This window comes from Sesamum indicum, linkage group LG6, assembly GCF_000512975.1.
Source record: "Sesamum indicum cultivar Zhongzhi No. 13 linkage group LG6, S_indicum_v1.0, whole genome shotgun sequence".
NCBI classification, from domain to species: Eukaryota; Viridiplantae; Streptophyta; class Magnoliopsida; order Lamiales; family Pedaliaceae; genus Sesamum; species Sesamum indicum.
In genome coordinates, this window is record NC_026150.1 from 22,216,738 (window position 1) to 22,230,676 (window position 13,939).

The window sequence follows — 13,939 nt, forward strand, 5'->3', positions numbered from 1 at the left end:
TCTTCTTTCGGGCCGTAGAGAACTGGGCTTTCTTGAAACTTAAATGGCTAACGCCCAACCCAACTGTTGAAGTAGAGCCCTTCTGCATATTTTCTAGTTTTTAATTTTTCAACTATTTTAATTAGTTGTAGATTATTAAATGATCTAAAAAGTAGTTAATTACATGATAAAAATGTATTTTTAGTATTAATGTATTTTAATTTTAAAATTATGTAAATTATACCCCCTTTCTATTTCTTTATTATTTAATTAATAATAAAGATACTTACCATATTATATTTAATTTCAGCAATCCACACGAACTGTTATACTCATAATATTTTTCTTTAGTGCAATTTTTTACATTTCAACCCATTATCCCAACTTCTTTACGTAATTCCTACGTATTATTATCTATTAATTTCTATGTATATAGTAAATGATTTCTACACCTATTAAAAAAAGCATCATTCTTTTCAACAAAACATATACACACACAGAAGCAATTGTCCTGCATATATAAAACAAAATTGTACAAGTTGAAATTTGAAAAGCTTTGGAAGATGAAAGTGAAGTGGTATTTCTCAAGCAATTCATAGAGTGCTTGGGGCAACCTATAAACTTTTTAAACATTTTAAAAGTTTGAAAACTTATAAAACGTTATAAAGTGTTCAATAAATTGGTTTGAAAATCCCATTGTTTTTAATATTTATAACTAATAATTACTATTATAACAGACTAGCAGTTATTGTTAAAATAGACAAAAGTATCGATATACTGACGAAATTCAAATCTATAACATTGTCAGCATAATATCTCAATTTCGCAATCAAACTAAACCTACTGGCCTAATAAAGTAAAACTTCTAATCAATTAAATTATGGTTAGTCGCTTTCTTAACAAACAACGTTTGGGTTAACTTATTTTGGGATCTCATAAATTTTGCAAACACAAATATTTGACAAATGAATTTCTAAAACTTATAAGCTCTCAAGAATTTTATAAAATATTTTGAGGAACTTATAAATTAAACCAAACACTCTTTTAAGATTTTCAAACACCCTTAGTAGCCATGACATTTGTTTATGTATAACAAATAGATCTATTCGTTAGCTAAAGTTTATCGAATATGTTGATATTAATAAAAAAAGTTGAATTACAAAAATTCATAGTTTACCGCAATTTATTTACTATTGGTTTACCACAAGTCAATTTTGGTGGAATTTGGCTACTAGAGGAGTTTATTTATTGGAAGAAAACAAAGTTAGGATTCTAGATGTAATTTATCAAATCACAGAGGATTTATGTATAATTATACCAAGCCTTATGAGAGGACGATGTAGCTATAGTTACCCTTCTTGCAAATTCTATGATGGGGAAATCGGGTGCTTACGGTGCCATTTTGATTTTTTTAAAATTATTTTCAAGTCAAATTGTCAGTGTCGATTTTATAAAATAATTTTTCAAATTGCCACTTTGAAAATCAAAATCAAAATGCGCGGTTTCGGACGGGTCTTAAACTTATAATAAAAATAAAATATTAAAACTAATAAAAATCAAAAAATAAAAACAAGTGTTTGTATAAGCAAGCAAGAAAGACGAACATTCTGCTTCATAGACCACTAACACTCTCCACAACTTTAAGTAGATTAAAATAAAAGGACATATATAGTAATTAATTATTGAACCCATGAATTTGATATTAATATTGATAATCCATAAAATCAAGCAACAGGGAACAACTTAGGGCATGATTGGTAGTAGAAACGAAATTAAGTGGGAATGTAATGAACTTAGGAATGAAATAAATAAGGGAAAGGAATCCCATTTGAATAGCATTCTTACGATTGATATACACAATAAATTAGAATGTAATAAAAATTGTCATTCTTTAATTCGTACTTGATTTTATCAACATAATTGATAATTAAAAAATAATAATTAGTAATGAAATAATTTTTTTATGACAAATTTGCTCTTTAATAGTTTATTTAAAAAATATTTATTTACGTTTTATTGAATATGTTAGAATTCAATTTAATAACAATAATAATTTCAAAATTAGTGATAGAAGGTTATAAGCAATTTATAAAACATGACATAGATTATTGAATAGATATATATATATATATATAAAGTTTTTATTTATGTAATAAATTATTTATTGACTCGTTGAAGAAATAGATAATATTTTTCTACCAAAATAAAATATAATAATTCGAACGATCAAATAGACTGATTATTTAATCAGTACTCAGAGAAAGGATTTTTCTGAATTAAAATATCATTTTTTTTTTCTTAGCATGGATACATAGTTATTTCTTAATACTAGATACAAAAGATACACAAATTTAATAATAATTAAAACTAAATATTAAATTAATACAAAAAAAAAATCATTACCTATATGTTGCTTATTCTTTTGGCACCCCTAGTGTCACCGACTTTTGTCTTAGATCTAGTATCATTTTTTATAAGAGACTAGTACTCCTCAATCCTCATTTATATTTTCATTCTGAATTATAAGGGAGTTGTAATCCTTATCTATTTTGTCAGTTGTTTTTTTAACTGTAAGAGAGTAGAACTCCTTGTTCATCACTTTCTAAATGTCTCTAGGGAGTTAATACTCCTTGTTGTAGGATATTTTGATTATATAATATAGAAGGGACGGGAACCCCAAAAATCTTCTTCACCTTCAGGTGATTTTTCTAAGAAAAAAAAGTAGCTAATACTATGTTGAGGGATAAAATAGCTAATCCCTTATTTATGGGAATAAGCATTTTCAAGTCCATTCCTATGTATGAATCACACCCTTAAAGGCCTGAGAGGGAAAAAAGAGGGAGATAGGGATAGAAAAATGGGGGAATTATATATTCTTTTGTATAAAGTCCAAATTTAAGTTTTATAAATATGGCATTTGTGAGATAGATTTTCAATAATATATGAATTTTGAGTATATAATTTGAATATAAAATTATTTTATTAAATTAAAAATATATAATTCAAAATATTAATTATATATTATTTTAAAATCTAAATAAAAATCAAACTATTAGTGTTGTATGATTTTACTTTAAGTTTAAAATTATAATTTAAAAAATAACTCGATTTAATTTAGTTCGGCGATTTGGACAATTTTAATTTTTTTGATCACCATAGGAGAAAGGAAATTCGGGTCTGAACCGATCCGGATATCCTAACCGTATCTGTGCTAAACCGATCAGCCACATCGGATCTTGCGGACGTGGTTTGAAAAGCGTTCATTTGTTTACGGGTGGATCCTGAAACGCCACCTGTTCAAAAGGAATCCAGTAGTGATGAGACCACGGAAGCATATCTTGCCGACTAATCCAAAACCACAAAGCAAGCCGGTCAACATCATTGATCACGGAGTTCCGTGATCGAACGGAGAAGAAAGAAGAAAGCACCAGCGTCAATGAACAACTAAAACACAGGAAGATTGTACGTTCTTTTTCCAGGGCACAATCAATTGCAGGCAATTTAATGATATTTGTCGATCAACAATGGCTGCTTACACTATAGTAAAAGGGAGTTTCAGCTCTCTGATTACAGCAAAATCCCATCTGGGTTTAAGCAGTAAACAGCAGATTTCTTTGGCTTTTGGCGCAAATTCACTGAAAAAACCAAGAAACAGGGCCTCTTTCTCAGTTTCTGTTATGGGCTCTTCATCTTCTTCCCAGAAACAAGACAGCACTCAAGAAGGTTCCTCACTCTCTCTCTCTCTCTATATATATATATATATGTGTGTGTGTGTGTGTGTTTGTGTGTTTGTTTTATAAAGTTTGCTTTTTTACTGCACCAGTTTTCTTGATTTTGTGTATTTTTGCTTCAAAAGTTGTTCCAATTATGAATACTGTGGGATTCTTCTAAATATGGGTTATGTTTGGAACGTGGATTTTGATGAGGAAAAGGCAAAAGAAAAGCAGAATATGTATTAAATCTACCGCAAAACACTATGTATATATCATTTGAAGTGAAAGAACTCATTTTGATTGATACTGCCTAAAATTCTGTATCCCCAAAAGACGGAAAAGAAGGGAAGAAGAGAAAAGATGGAAATTTTGGAGGGTTGTTTCATACTAATGATGATTCTAGTCATGAAAATGAGAGGAACTATATGTATGGTTTTGGTATGTGATTGTGCAGTATCTGTTTTGAAGGTCTGAGGATCCAATCTAGTAGACATATATGGTGCTCGTTGCATTGGAACTGATAAGTGTTTAGATGTTACAAGCTCTTAATGTTTCGAAACTATTATATGTTTAGAGTCGTGTTTTGGTTCGATTAGGGAGTAACTTTTGTGTTGTGCACCTTGTGGTGCAGGGGCAGGAAACACGAACTACAGTTCTGTTAGTGATGAAGAGTGGAGGAAGCAGCTAACGGACCAGCAGTTTTATGTTACTCGGCAAAAGGGTACTGAGAGGGCATTCACTGGGTAAGAATCCTTCTAACCTCGTAGAAGATTTTTTTAAATTTCATGTTGTAATGTGCATGTGATGTCAATCATATAAGTTAATTTCTGTAAGGAACTTCCAAGGAGTTTGGTGACATTGAAGTTTCCTTATTACTTAATTAGATTTGTCCGGGGCCAGTGATCTCCGTCCTTGAGTTCTTGAAAACACAGATTGATTACACATGGACATTGCTTAGGATGCTCTATCTTGTCCGCTCTCTTGTTCCAGCCGAGGGACGGATTTGGGAATCTATGTCCCAAGCCCCATGCTCATCGTACTTGTATGAAAAGAAAGTAAAGAATTTCACCCAGTAATCCAGAGTTCAAGGAGGAATATGGGAAGAGATGGAAGCAAAACAAGTAGTTGAGCTTTGTTGCTCATGTAAAGCAAAAGATTCAACAACTCCACATGCAACACAATAATTTTTCTTAACTAGCAATAATTTTTCTTAACTAGAAGCTGATGCAAATAATTGTCATCAAGCACTATTATAAAAAAAACTTGGATTTTTAGCTGCTTGGATTGTGGGTCAAAGTCCTGAGGCCAGTCTACCAAACAACAATGCAATGATAATTCACCACTGGAACCCAATGGAATTATGGTTTGTAAATACTAAACAGTAGTTGCCGGTTGACTGAACTCCACAGCATGCCAGTTTTGTTGCACTGTATTTTACTGATTTTGCCATAGTAGTGGGGGTACTTAACTCCAATAAATGGATCTTGTATTACGTGCTTGAGACATTCAGGATGAGATCCTGGTATATATTGCAGGGAAATTGTATTAATCTTCAGTGCACCGCCAGGAGCTAATGATGCTCTTACTTATACAACAAACTCTATATATCATCACTTATTCATCTCAACTTTTATATGACTAACCTCTGATTACATGTCCAGAGAATATTGGAACACCAAAACTCCTGGAACTTACCATTGCATCTGCTGTGACACTCCGTTATTCGAGTAAGTATACTTCATCTTTTTAAATTTTCATGAACAAGTACCAACTATGTCATTGTTTTTTCCTTTTACTCCAATCTTGTTGATGTCTGAGAGCCTTCTGCACCCTGTTCTAGATCATCCACTAAATTTGATAGTGGAACTGGATGGCCTTCGTATTATCAGCCAATAAGAAACAATGTGAAGTCGAAGCTAGACCTGTCGATTATTTTCATGCCTCGCCAAGAAGTCTTATGTGCAGTTTGTGACGCCCATCTTGGTCACGTATTCGATGATGGCCCCCCACCTACAGGAAAACGCTATTGCATCAACAGGTATGATTTTCGCATGTTCTTCCCCCATCACCCGGAATTTCTAGATTGATATTTTCTAATTTCCATATTCCAGCGCTTCCCTCAAACTGAAGCCAAAGTAGGAGGTGGGCTCGTCAGCACACACAAGACGAGCAGAATATGATCTCAAAGCCACACTTACATCAATGTGTTAGTGAAATCCAGCTTAAAGTATGTAGAGATGATCGAACATTACCTATTTTCATGCCAAATGGCCTCCGATTATCTATTGAGGAAACAGAAAATTGCATTCATACTCGAGTATGAGTTGGAAACTTACCTTGTAATTACTCAATGAAAACGGGACTTCCCAACATACTCTCTGGTTCAGTTCAATCAATATAGCACAAATGCTCCTTTTGTTAAATGCAGTTCAACGTTTATCTAAAGCGTTTATCTAAATTCTTGTTCCTTTTTCTCTCTATATTTCCTTATATCACATCGGCAATGTATGATTTCCATCTCATATTCTATACGGTAGGCTGTAAGAATCAAATTCAAGCTTTTCTTGGCATGGACTCGAAGAAATTCTGGTATTTGCTATTGGCTCCTCGCAGTCGATGCCCGTCAAGCAGCTGCCTTAGTTATTTGAGTGATGCAATAGTTGTTTTTCCTCCCTCACCAATAAGAACTTCCATCCCAGTCACCAGGACTCCTCAACCCAGTTTGATAGTATTTACTACCAAATGCTGGTGGTAAGGGGTGGAGGTTGCTATATCGATAATGGATTCGGATTTTTATTAAAAAAATTTATGGGGTAAAACGTACGTTCTGACTTGTAGTTTTCTCTTAATAGATGGCAATGTCTATATGAATTCGCAATAGGGACTTAAATAAGTGCAATCCTTTCTAGTCGGACAATGCAATCGCATCATTATTTTTCGTTTTATAATAAAAAAAATATTAAAGGCATTTCAGATCGACAAAAATTATTTCATTTTATCTGAACTCGTGACCTATCATTCATAGGAGCGTTATTGCTATTGCAGATATTTCGTCCAAACTTAGCTCAAGATAATTTTTATGTCATTGTAATTGCTATGCTTTCATGAGGAAAAAAAGAAAAATTGAAAATTACAAAAAATAAAAAATAAATAAATGAAGTAGTATTATTTTTGAGTTCTCACAATATTTAAAAATTTGAATGGAAGATGAACTGTCAACTGATTTTAATTTTTAAATAACATTTAATTTAGTAACAACTTTAAATATAATTTTTTGACATCTTCAATTCGTATCTGATAATCTTTTTTTCCCCCTTAAGTTCTTTAATCAAACTATTTTTATCCTATACTTTATTAATCTAAAACACACACACACACATATATATATAAATATATAAATTTTAGGAATAATTATATTTACACCCCTATTCTATGTTCTATTTACATAAACCACGATTGCTTTTTAGATAATTATACATATACCTATATATTATTTACACAAACATCATCCCTGCTTCTCGACAATTCACATGTATGTTCTAAAAAAAATGTCTGACATCATTACATAAATTAACTGCACTTTTTAATTATTATGAATAATTTTGTAATTATGCAAAAATTAAAAATATTTTATGTAACAAATCATAGCTTTGAGATGTAAATGTAATTATTCATATTTCTTTAATTAATAATTTTTTTATCCTCTTTACTTTTATTATAATAATTATTATTGTGATTTTTTGTTCTGGTACATAAATGTCTTATGTCTTTTCTGGTCTTTTTGGGAGTTTTTTCATTGAGGCACCGCCTCGAGGCCCTTTTGCTTGACATTTGATTGGCTACCTTCTGTGTCCAACCCTACGCGCAAAACACCTGAACATAGCCCAAATTGAGAAGCGGGGGAAAAGACCAGAAGCCGAACTGCCGAAGACTCTACCAACCGTTAATTAACAGCCGTCATACTCATTAACAACTCAAACTCCCCCCCAAAGAGGAAAAGCAAGACGAGAAAAAAACCAAAAATTTAAAGGAAAAGATTCTTGAAATTCTTCAGAAAAAACAAATACAGCTTAGTGGCAGCGTTTGGAAACCGGTGGGTTCTTGAAAAGTGGTTTTGGTTTCTGTAAATTATTGTTGCTGTGATCAGGAGAAGTGTGGGGGAGGAAAGATGGGTGGTTTTGGTGGGGTGGACGAGACGGGCTATGTTTTGCTGAAAAATCTTAAGGTAGAATTGAGGAGAGAAGGTGATGGAGATGATGGTGAAAAAGAAGCAGATGGGTCTTTCGCTCTCTGTTTCTGGCTTTACATTGACAACTGTGCTTCTTACCCATCTGCAATTCTTGTTCAGGTTTGCAACGGTTCCATTTGGTGTATCTGCCTCTGCATTCGTTTGTCTCTGTGCGTGTGAAAGATGGGGTTTTTAGTTCGTCTTTTTCTTTTTTTGGTTTTTTCCTTTAAACCCACCACAACTCAAAGAATCTTTTCCTTTAAATTTTTGAGTTGGTTGAGGAAAGCTTGAATCTTTGAGTTGGTTTGGGGTGTTTCAGCAATGTTTTTGTGGTTTTCTTGTGCAATTGGGACTTGTTCTCAAGTTAGTTTGCTTGTTTAGTGTTTAGTGAATAGTGGGTCCTAGCCGCTTACATTTTCTTTGTGGATGTGCTCTTGAATTTGGGGAGCAAGATGGTCGTGGAATGAGTATGGTTTCAGTGATCATTTTTGTTTTTGCATTTGCTAAATAGCCTCTCAAGAACTTAGTTTTTTGGAATCTGGGCAATGGTGAAAATTTCTTACTTCTTCGCATTGTTGTTGGAAGTTCAATCTTCATTACCTTATTGTGGACAATGTGATATTGGGGCATCATTGTTATTAGTTTTTATCCTTGCTGTGCTACAAATGAATGCCTTCTGAGGCTATGCCTTTTCTCTTAAATTTTGCATATTTGCATCTTCAATATGTTTGTTCGCTACAAAGATCAAAACACTTTGTGACATTATGCAGAAGCACCCAGATATTGCATCTAGTGTTCCTTTCCTTTGGTTGGATGACAAGAAGAGACTGAACCTCTTTCCATCACTATTTCTGCATGAAGAGGCACCGGATCCTGATAACTCAATTCAATGGACGGAAGTTCCATGTGCCTCCACTGAGATTGAGTTTCCAATGAAGAAATGGGTTCATGTTGGATGTGAGGTATTTGGTTTGCCCATTACATCACATTTCCTCTGCTGTAATTATGATTACGATTGATAGATCTGTATAATTAAATATGTCTTTTCAGAGTTGGGGGTTCACTTTTGCAACTGTTATGGTTGCTAGTTGACAGTTATATTTCTTATATCCTTAGTAGTCTTCCATAGTCTGATACTAGTTTACGCAATTCTACTATGTTTCTTTCATCGTGATCTGAGCTTGGGATTGGTTCAACTCTGAATAAATTCATCTTATAAACAAAGAAATAATCAACTTTTGGGATGGTAGTCATTAAAATATGATAAAAAAGTTCGAATCTCTTTGAGTTATCGAACTAATGTAAAATGCCACCTCATGTAATGTTCGTTTGATAAAAGGGGTTTCAGTGTGTGGTCATTCGTATTTGCTGTTGTTGTTTACTTGGGATATAAAAAGTTGGATTTTCAGTAAAATTCAGAGTCTCCACTTTCAGTTTTCAGAATAAGTTCCATAAGTTAGTTAAGTTGTGGCTCTTCTGGTTGGAAAACAATGTCTCTACCAGCCATATGTAACTGGTTGTACTCTTCCAGTTGGTAAAAGTTAATTTTTGCATTGAACAGAATATAAGATCTCTAATAATAAGCAAGGTAAGTTTCACAAGCAGGTTTGTTTAAGGGGCTGCTCTTGGTTATATTTTATTTGAAGTAGGCAGTTATATATCATGATAGTGGTTTCAGGCCTGTTTTCAGTAATATCTTACATTATTTAAGTAATTATAAGACAGACTCCGAACCTGGCCCCATATGGGCTTTAAATTGAAAATTATTTGTTTATTTTTGCTTTCTTGATGACCTGAAAAGCTTAGAACTATAGCATGTCACCTGAGACAGAAGAAATCCATTAGACAGATTTATGGGATGATGCATGAATTAAATGTGAGGTTAAACTGCTAATTGCATGTAAGCTTCAAATCTTTTCTTTTCTATTCCTCTTTATTGTAATATTTCTGTGGAGTTATAAGTTTGTCATCTTCTCTTTTCCCTATTGAGCTAGAACTGATAGAGTATGAATTCAACTTACAGGTCTTGCCGGATCTCCTAAGGCTTCATGTTGATGGCGAAATATCGGAAAAGAGGCCTTTGACTTGCTCATTGAACAAGGACTTGCATGCTGATGCGCTGAAGAAAATATATATGACATGTCCTGATGATACTGAGGATATATTTCATGGTTATGTTCATGGACTTGATGTCCTGATTCCATCATCAGCTGTCAAAAATCATTATGTCAAGGTTTGTTCTGTTTGTTATAATAATTATTATTTTTTTGTGCCCTTTTGGTACATGTATAACCCCTTTTTTGTGGTGACTTTTACTGCCTGATGGCAGGATTCTCCAGTGCGGCTATCAATTGACTATTCAAGTGCATCTGAGATTGAAGAAGACATTGATGGTGTGTGGAGCATTGTTGGGGGCAAGGTTAAAATGTTCTATTAGCTTCTGTTTTATTTGTTCATATATGAAACACCAATGCATGTTTGATTTTTCTTGATCTTCTCAACAAAATTGGAGTACCGTAAATATCATGCAGTTGAACATTGTGATAGAAGTATGCCTCAAAATTTTGTTGCATTTATTGAACTTTTACCTTTAAGAGTATCTCGTGATTCATGCATAGTCACTTTTTCTAAAGTTGAGTCATCAGAAAAAGTGAGTCATCAATCTTTAATAACTTAGTGTGGAAAATTTTGAGAGTTATCTTTCGCACGTACTCAATTGTTTAACCATAAAGAGTTACAGCCTGGAAAACTTATGGGAGTTACATGTAATCCGGGTGTAAATCTGCATTCCGTCTCCTTTCTTTTGAAATTTTAAAATTGATCCCATACTGTGTATTTCATCTTTCTACAAGCAAACTCAGTAAATTGTTAACGCCATTGGACCTTGGTTGTGTTCTTTATTCAGATTTTAAGAATGAAAACATGAAGAGCAAAGAGACGTGTTCTTATGCATGCGAAGGTTTTTGTTTCTGAATTTTGTGGCGCTAGACAAAATGGTGCCTTCCTTGAATATTGAGCTTTTCGGTAATCTTCATATCTTATATATTGAATGCATGAAGCTCAAGTAGAGAATCTTGTTTGAGTTCTGGTGAATATAGCTCCCTTCTAACCTTTGATTTAGCTATTAAACATGCTAATAGACTGAAAGTGCTGTAATTTTGCAGTACTTGCAATGACCATATACGTGGAACACATTCCAAAAGTTGTATTTTTAATCAGCAATGAAATCGCTGATTGTCCTTGGCATCCATTTAGAGTATTGCTTCTTGAATTCATTGACCAATTTGTCATTATTGTCACTCATTTGATCTTTCTTTTCTAAAAGCAGGCATCATGCCGGAGGATCTTTTCTCTAGATGTTACATTATTGGATCCATTTGGTTGCCCTGTGAACAAAGAATTAGAGGTTTTCCATTTCTAGTTTCTTGTACTAGTATTCTTACATTGTAATTTTGGACTTACTGCATGTTGTTCCTTCTTAAGGTTGCTGCTGCCCTTTTGTATGCTGACAATAAGGCCCCTGTTGAGAACACCATTGATGCAGAACCTCCCCTTCTTATGAGTTACGACGGGATTGAATATGCCTCTCATGAAAGACCATGTAAATTAATAAATGGACGTGCTTCTTTTAAGCTCAAGATATCTCAGGTATACATTGAATTTATTGCTTTACATGTTCATATACTGTATTAGTTTAGGGGGAGGTTACCTAAGAAATTATATATATACCCCTTTTATGGAGGGAGATGTATTTTACAAACTATATACATACGCTTCACCAGCCACAAAGGATCCAAATGCCCCAAAATTGGATTTTCTTTCAAATTGCTGAGTTACAATAGCTTTACTTAATGTACTTGTTCTTTACTGAATCATTATGTCTAGTCTTCCAAACTTAAATATGCTGGCAAAGCTTTGTGCATGCCCAAAATTTTATTCGCATGTGTTGTGTTGTTTCAGTGGCCAAATCAGTGAAAGTCATGTTTCAGGATGTCATGTTGGCAACCTTGGCCTCCTTTTCTGGCTGTTGCTTTTAAAATGAATAACATTACGATGTTAGTGGATCGCTGACTTTAGTCTCATTTGCCATTTCAGCTTTCGTCAAAGTGCGATAACAGGCTCTTCAGGATTAGGTTTGACATTCCAAAATTGGGAAGATTTCCATTTCTTGAGACCGTCTCCCTACCTATTCGTTGTATTTCACGTTACAGGCGAACGGCTTCTCTAACATGGAAAAAGTCATCCAATAGAACTTACTATATAAATGGGTGTAGATCCCCTGGTCCAGATGATGGCCCTATGGAACTTATGCCGAGTATTGTACGTGAAGCCAAACCAAGTCCTTCGTCGAAACGGATAAAATTAGGGAATGACGTACCATTTCCGATGTTCACGGAAGAACTGAAGCAAGCCAACAAAGGACAGGATTCTCATGCTTGGACTAGTAATGGGGTAGCTTTTGAGCCCTATATCCTCTCTCTCCCCCTTCCTTTGATATTCTGCATGGATTGGCTAGTTTGAGGATCTTGTTTCTCAATGGTTGCTGACTTGTTCTGCACGGATTTCTAACAATCAGTTGATAAATGTATGTACAGTATACTGATTAAGTGTCTCATCTAGGTTCATATCAAGGACTTTGACAATGGACAGGAAATCAAATTGAAGCTCCTGCTCCAAGTGTTTTACCTACCATTTTCTCATCTTTGTCCTTTGTAGTGAAATAAGAGTTGTAAGCTGCTGTGGCAGTCCATTCTTTAGCTTACTGAGAACTAGTTTCTTTTTCATTTGTAGCTGGCAAGTTAACCACTAAGTAATAGTTGGGAACTTTGGTTGTATTCTTTGGATAAAATAAAAAATGAAGATGATATTTATTGAGAATTTGGTAGATTATGACATCAATGTGCACAACATAAGTTTCTTTGGATTGGTAATACTCAGTTCCAAGTATTTTCTCCTAACCAAGAGTATCATGATTTTTTGGAATTAGGACGATGCACATGCGAGGAGTATAGATGGGAGACCAGAAAACCAGTATGGAGCAGAGAATGTCTCATCTGCTTCACATAATAGCCAAGCAACAAACTCAGACCTGAAAATGCCCAGTGTTTCAAGTCCAATTTCAGATTTGATAATCTTCAAATACTGCCTTGGAGGTCCAGCAGAGAGATCTCAACTGCTCAAGGAAATTGCTCTTTCAGCTAGTGAAGAACAACTTACACACTTTGCAAAGCAGGTTTCGTTGTTCTCTGGATGCTCGCATCACTGGTGATTTACTCTCTCTCTATATATATATATATGTATATAGATATATAACCATCTATCTCTCTGTGTCATTTGGTGGTTCTGTTTCCTTGAGATCAAATTAGGTAGTCTTACTGTTTGCGGAAAGCTTAGACATTGAGAAAACTATAACTTGGGGTGCATGTCCAAATTATTAAAATTCTGAAATATAATGACCTTGAATACCTCAACTTGCAAACTACCTCATGCACTTGACCTAACCAATTTGTCGACTAAAAGTTACAGAGAAACTCAAGCACATAACTCATAAAATAACTTATGGTAATTTTATTTTCTTTCCCAATGAGAAACATGAATACATAAGCCACACTGCTGAAAACTTATGTTGCATATTGAGCATAATTTGTTTTCAAGTTATTGCCCTGGAGAGAGGACTTCTCTATTTTTCACTAGAAATGGTCCTTAAGTACAGACCCTATTCAGTATTCGTTTGATACTGAGCATGTGAACTACCTAAAAACCTATTAACCTTCGTCAAAATCCCAAGTGATAAATGTCAAAACCATGATGTAAAGATGCAAGTGATGTTAACTTGGTCTCATGGCCATGTTGACAACCTCTCTTCGGTGTGGAATAAAAATTCTGAACCAAGTATATGAACGGAAGATTAGGATTTATGTTTGTTATCTGTGAATAAAAATTTTCCTAGTTGGACTTTTATTTCATTAGTTACATGGTAGGAATAAATTATGTGTATATCTTAATTGGGTTTCTAGTT

General features: G+C 33.9%; 2 protein-coding genes across 3 annotated transcripts in view; both read left to right on the forward strand.

Annotated features, from left to right (window-relative positions):
* On the forward strand, positions 3,319-6,115 carry LOC105165485 (peptide methionine sulfoxide reductase B1, chloroplastic). Its single transcript, XM_011084512.2, has 5 exons — positions 3,319-3,702; positions 4,324-4,435; positions 5,354-5,419; positions 5,533-5,730; positions 5,804-6,115. Exons 1-5 carry the CDS (start codon positions 3,504-3,506, stop codon positions 5,829-5,831), a joined length of 603 nt encoding a protein of 200 aa, XP_011082814.1. The 5' UTR covers positions 3,319-3,503; the 3' UTR covers positions 5,832-6,115.
* LOC105165486 overlaps positions 7,644-13,939 on the forward strand; it is an 8,692-nt gene continuing 2,396 nt past the window's right edge. For both annotated transcript variants that reach the window (XR_002287353.1, XM_011084513.2), the window contains exons 1-8: positions 7,644-8,040; positions 8,691-8,882; positions 9,944-10,153; positions 10,250-10,339; positions 11,249-11,326; positions 11,404-11,568; positions 12,016-12,372; positions 12,908-13,185. Coding sequence is in view for 1 of the 2 variants with exons in the window: in XM_011084513.2 (XP_011082815.1) it covers positions 7,861-8,040; positions 8,691-8,882; positions 9,944-10,153; positions 10,250-10,339; positions 11,249-11,326; positions 11,404-11,568; positions 12,016-12,372; positions 12,908-13,185 (1,550 nt within the window). In the remaining variant the exon portion in view is untranslated. The remainder of the gene's footprint in view (positions 8,041-8,690; positions 8,883-9,943; positions 10,154-10,249; positions 10,340-11,248; positions 11,327-11,403; positions 11,569-12,015; positions 12,373-12,907; positions 13,186-13,939) is intronic.

Coding starts and splice junctions, on each gene's coding strand:
- LOC105165485 (XM_011084512.2), top strand. CDS start 3,504: ATGGCTGCTTACACTATAGTAAAAGGGAGTTTCAGCTCTCTGATTACA. Junction 3,703..4,323: donor ACAAGACAGCACTCAAGAAG/GTTCCTCACTCT, acceptor CTTGTGGTGCAG/GGGCAGGAAACACGAACTAC. Junction 4,436..5,353: donor ACTGAGAGGGCATTCACTGG/GTAAGAATCCTT, acceptor TTACATGTCCAG/AGAATATTGGAACACCAAAA.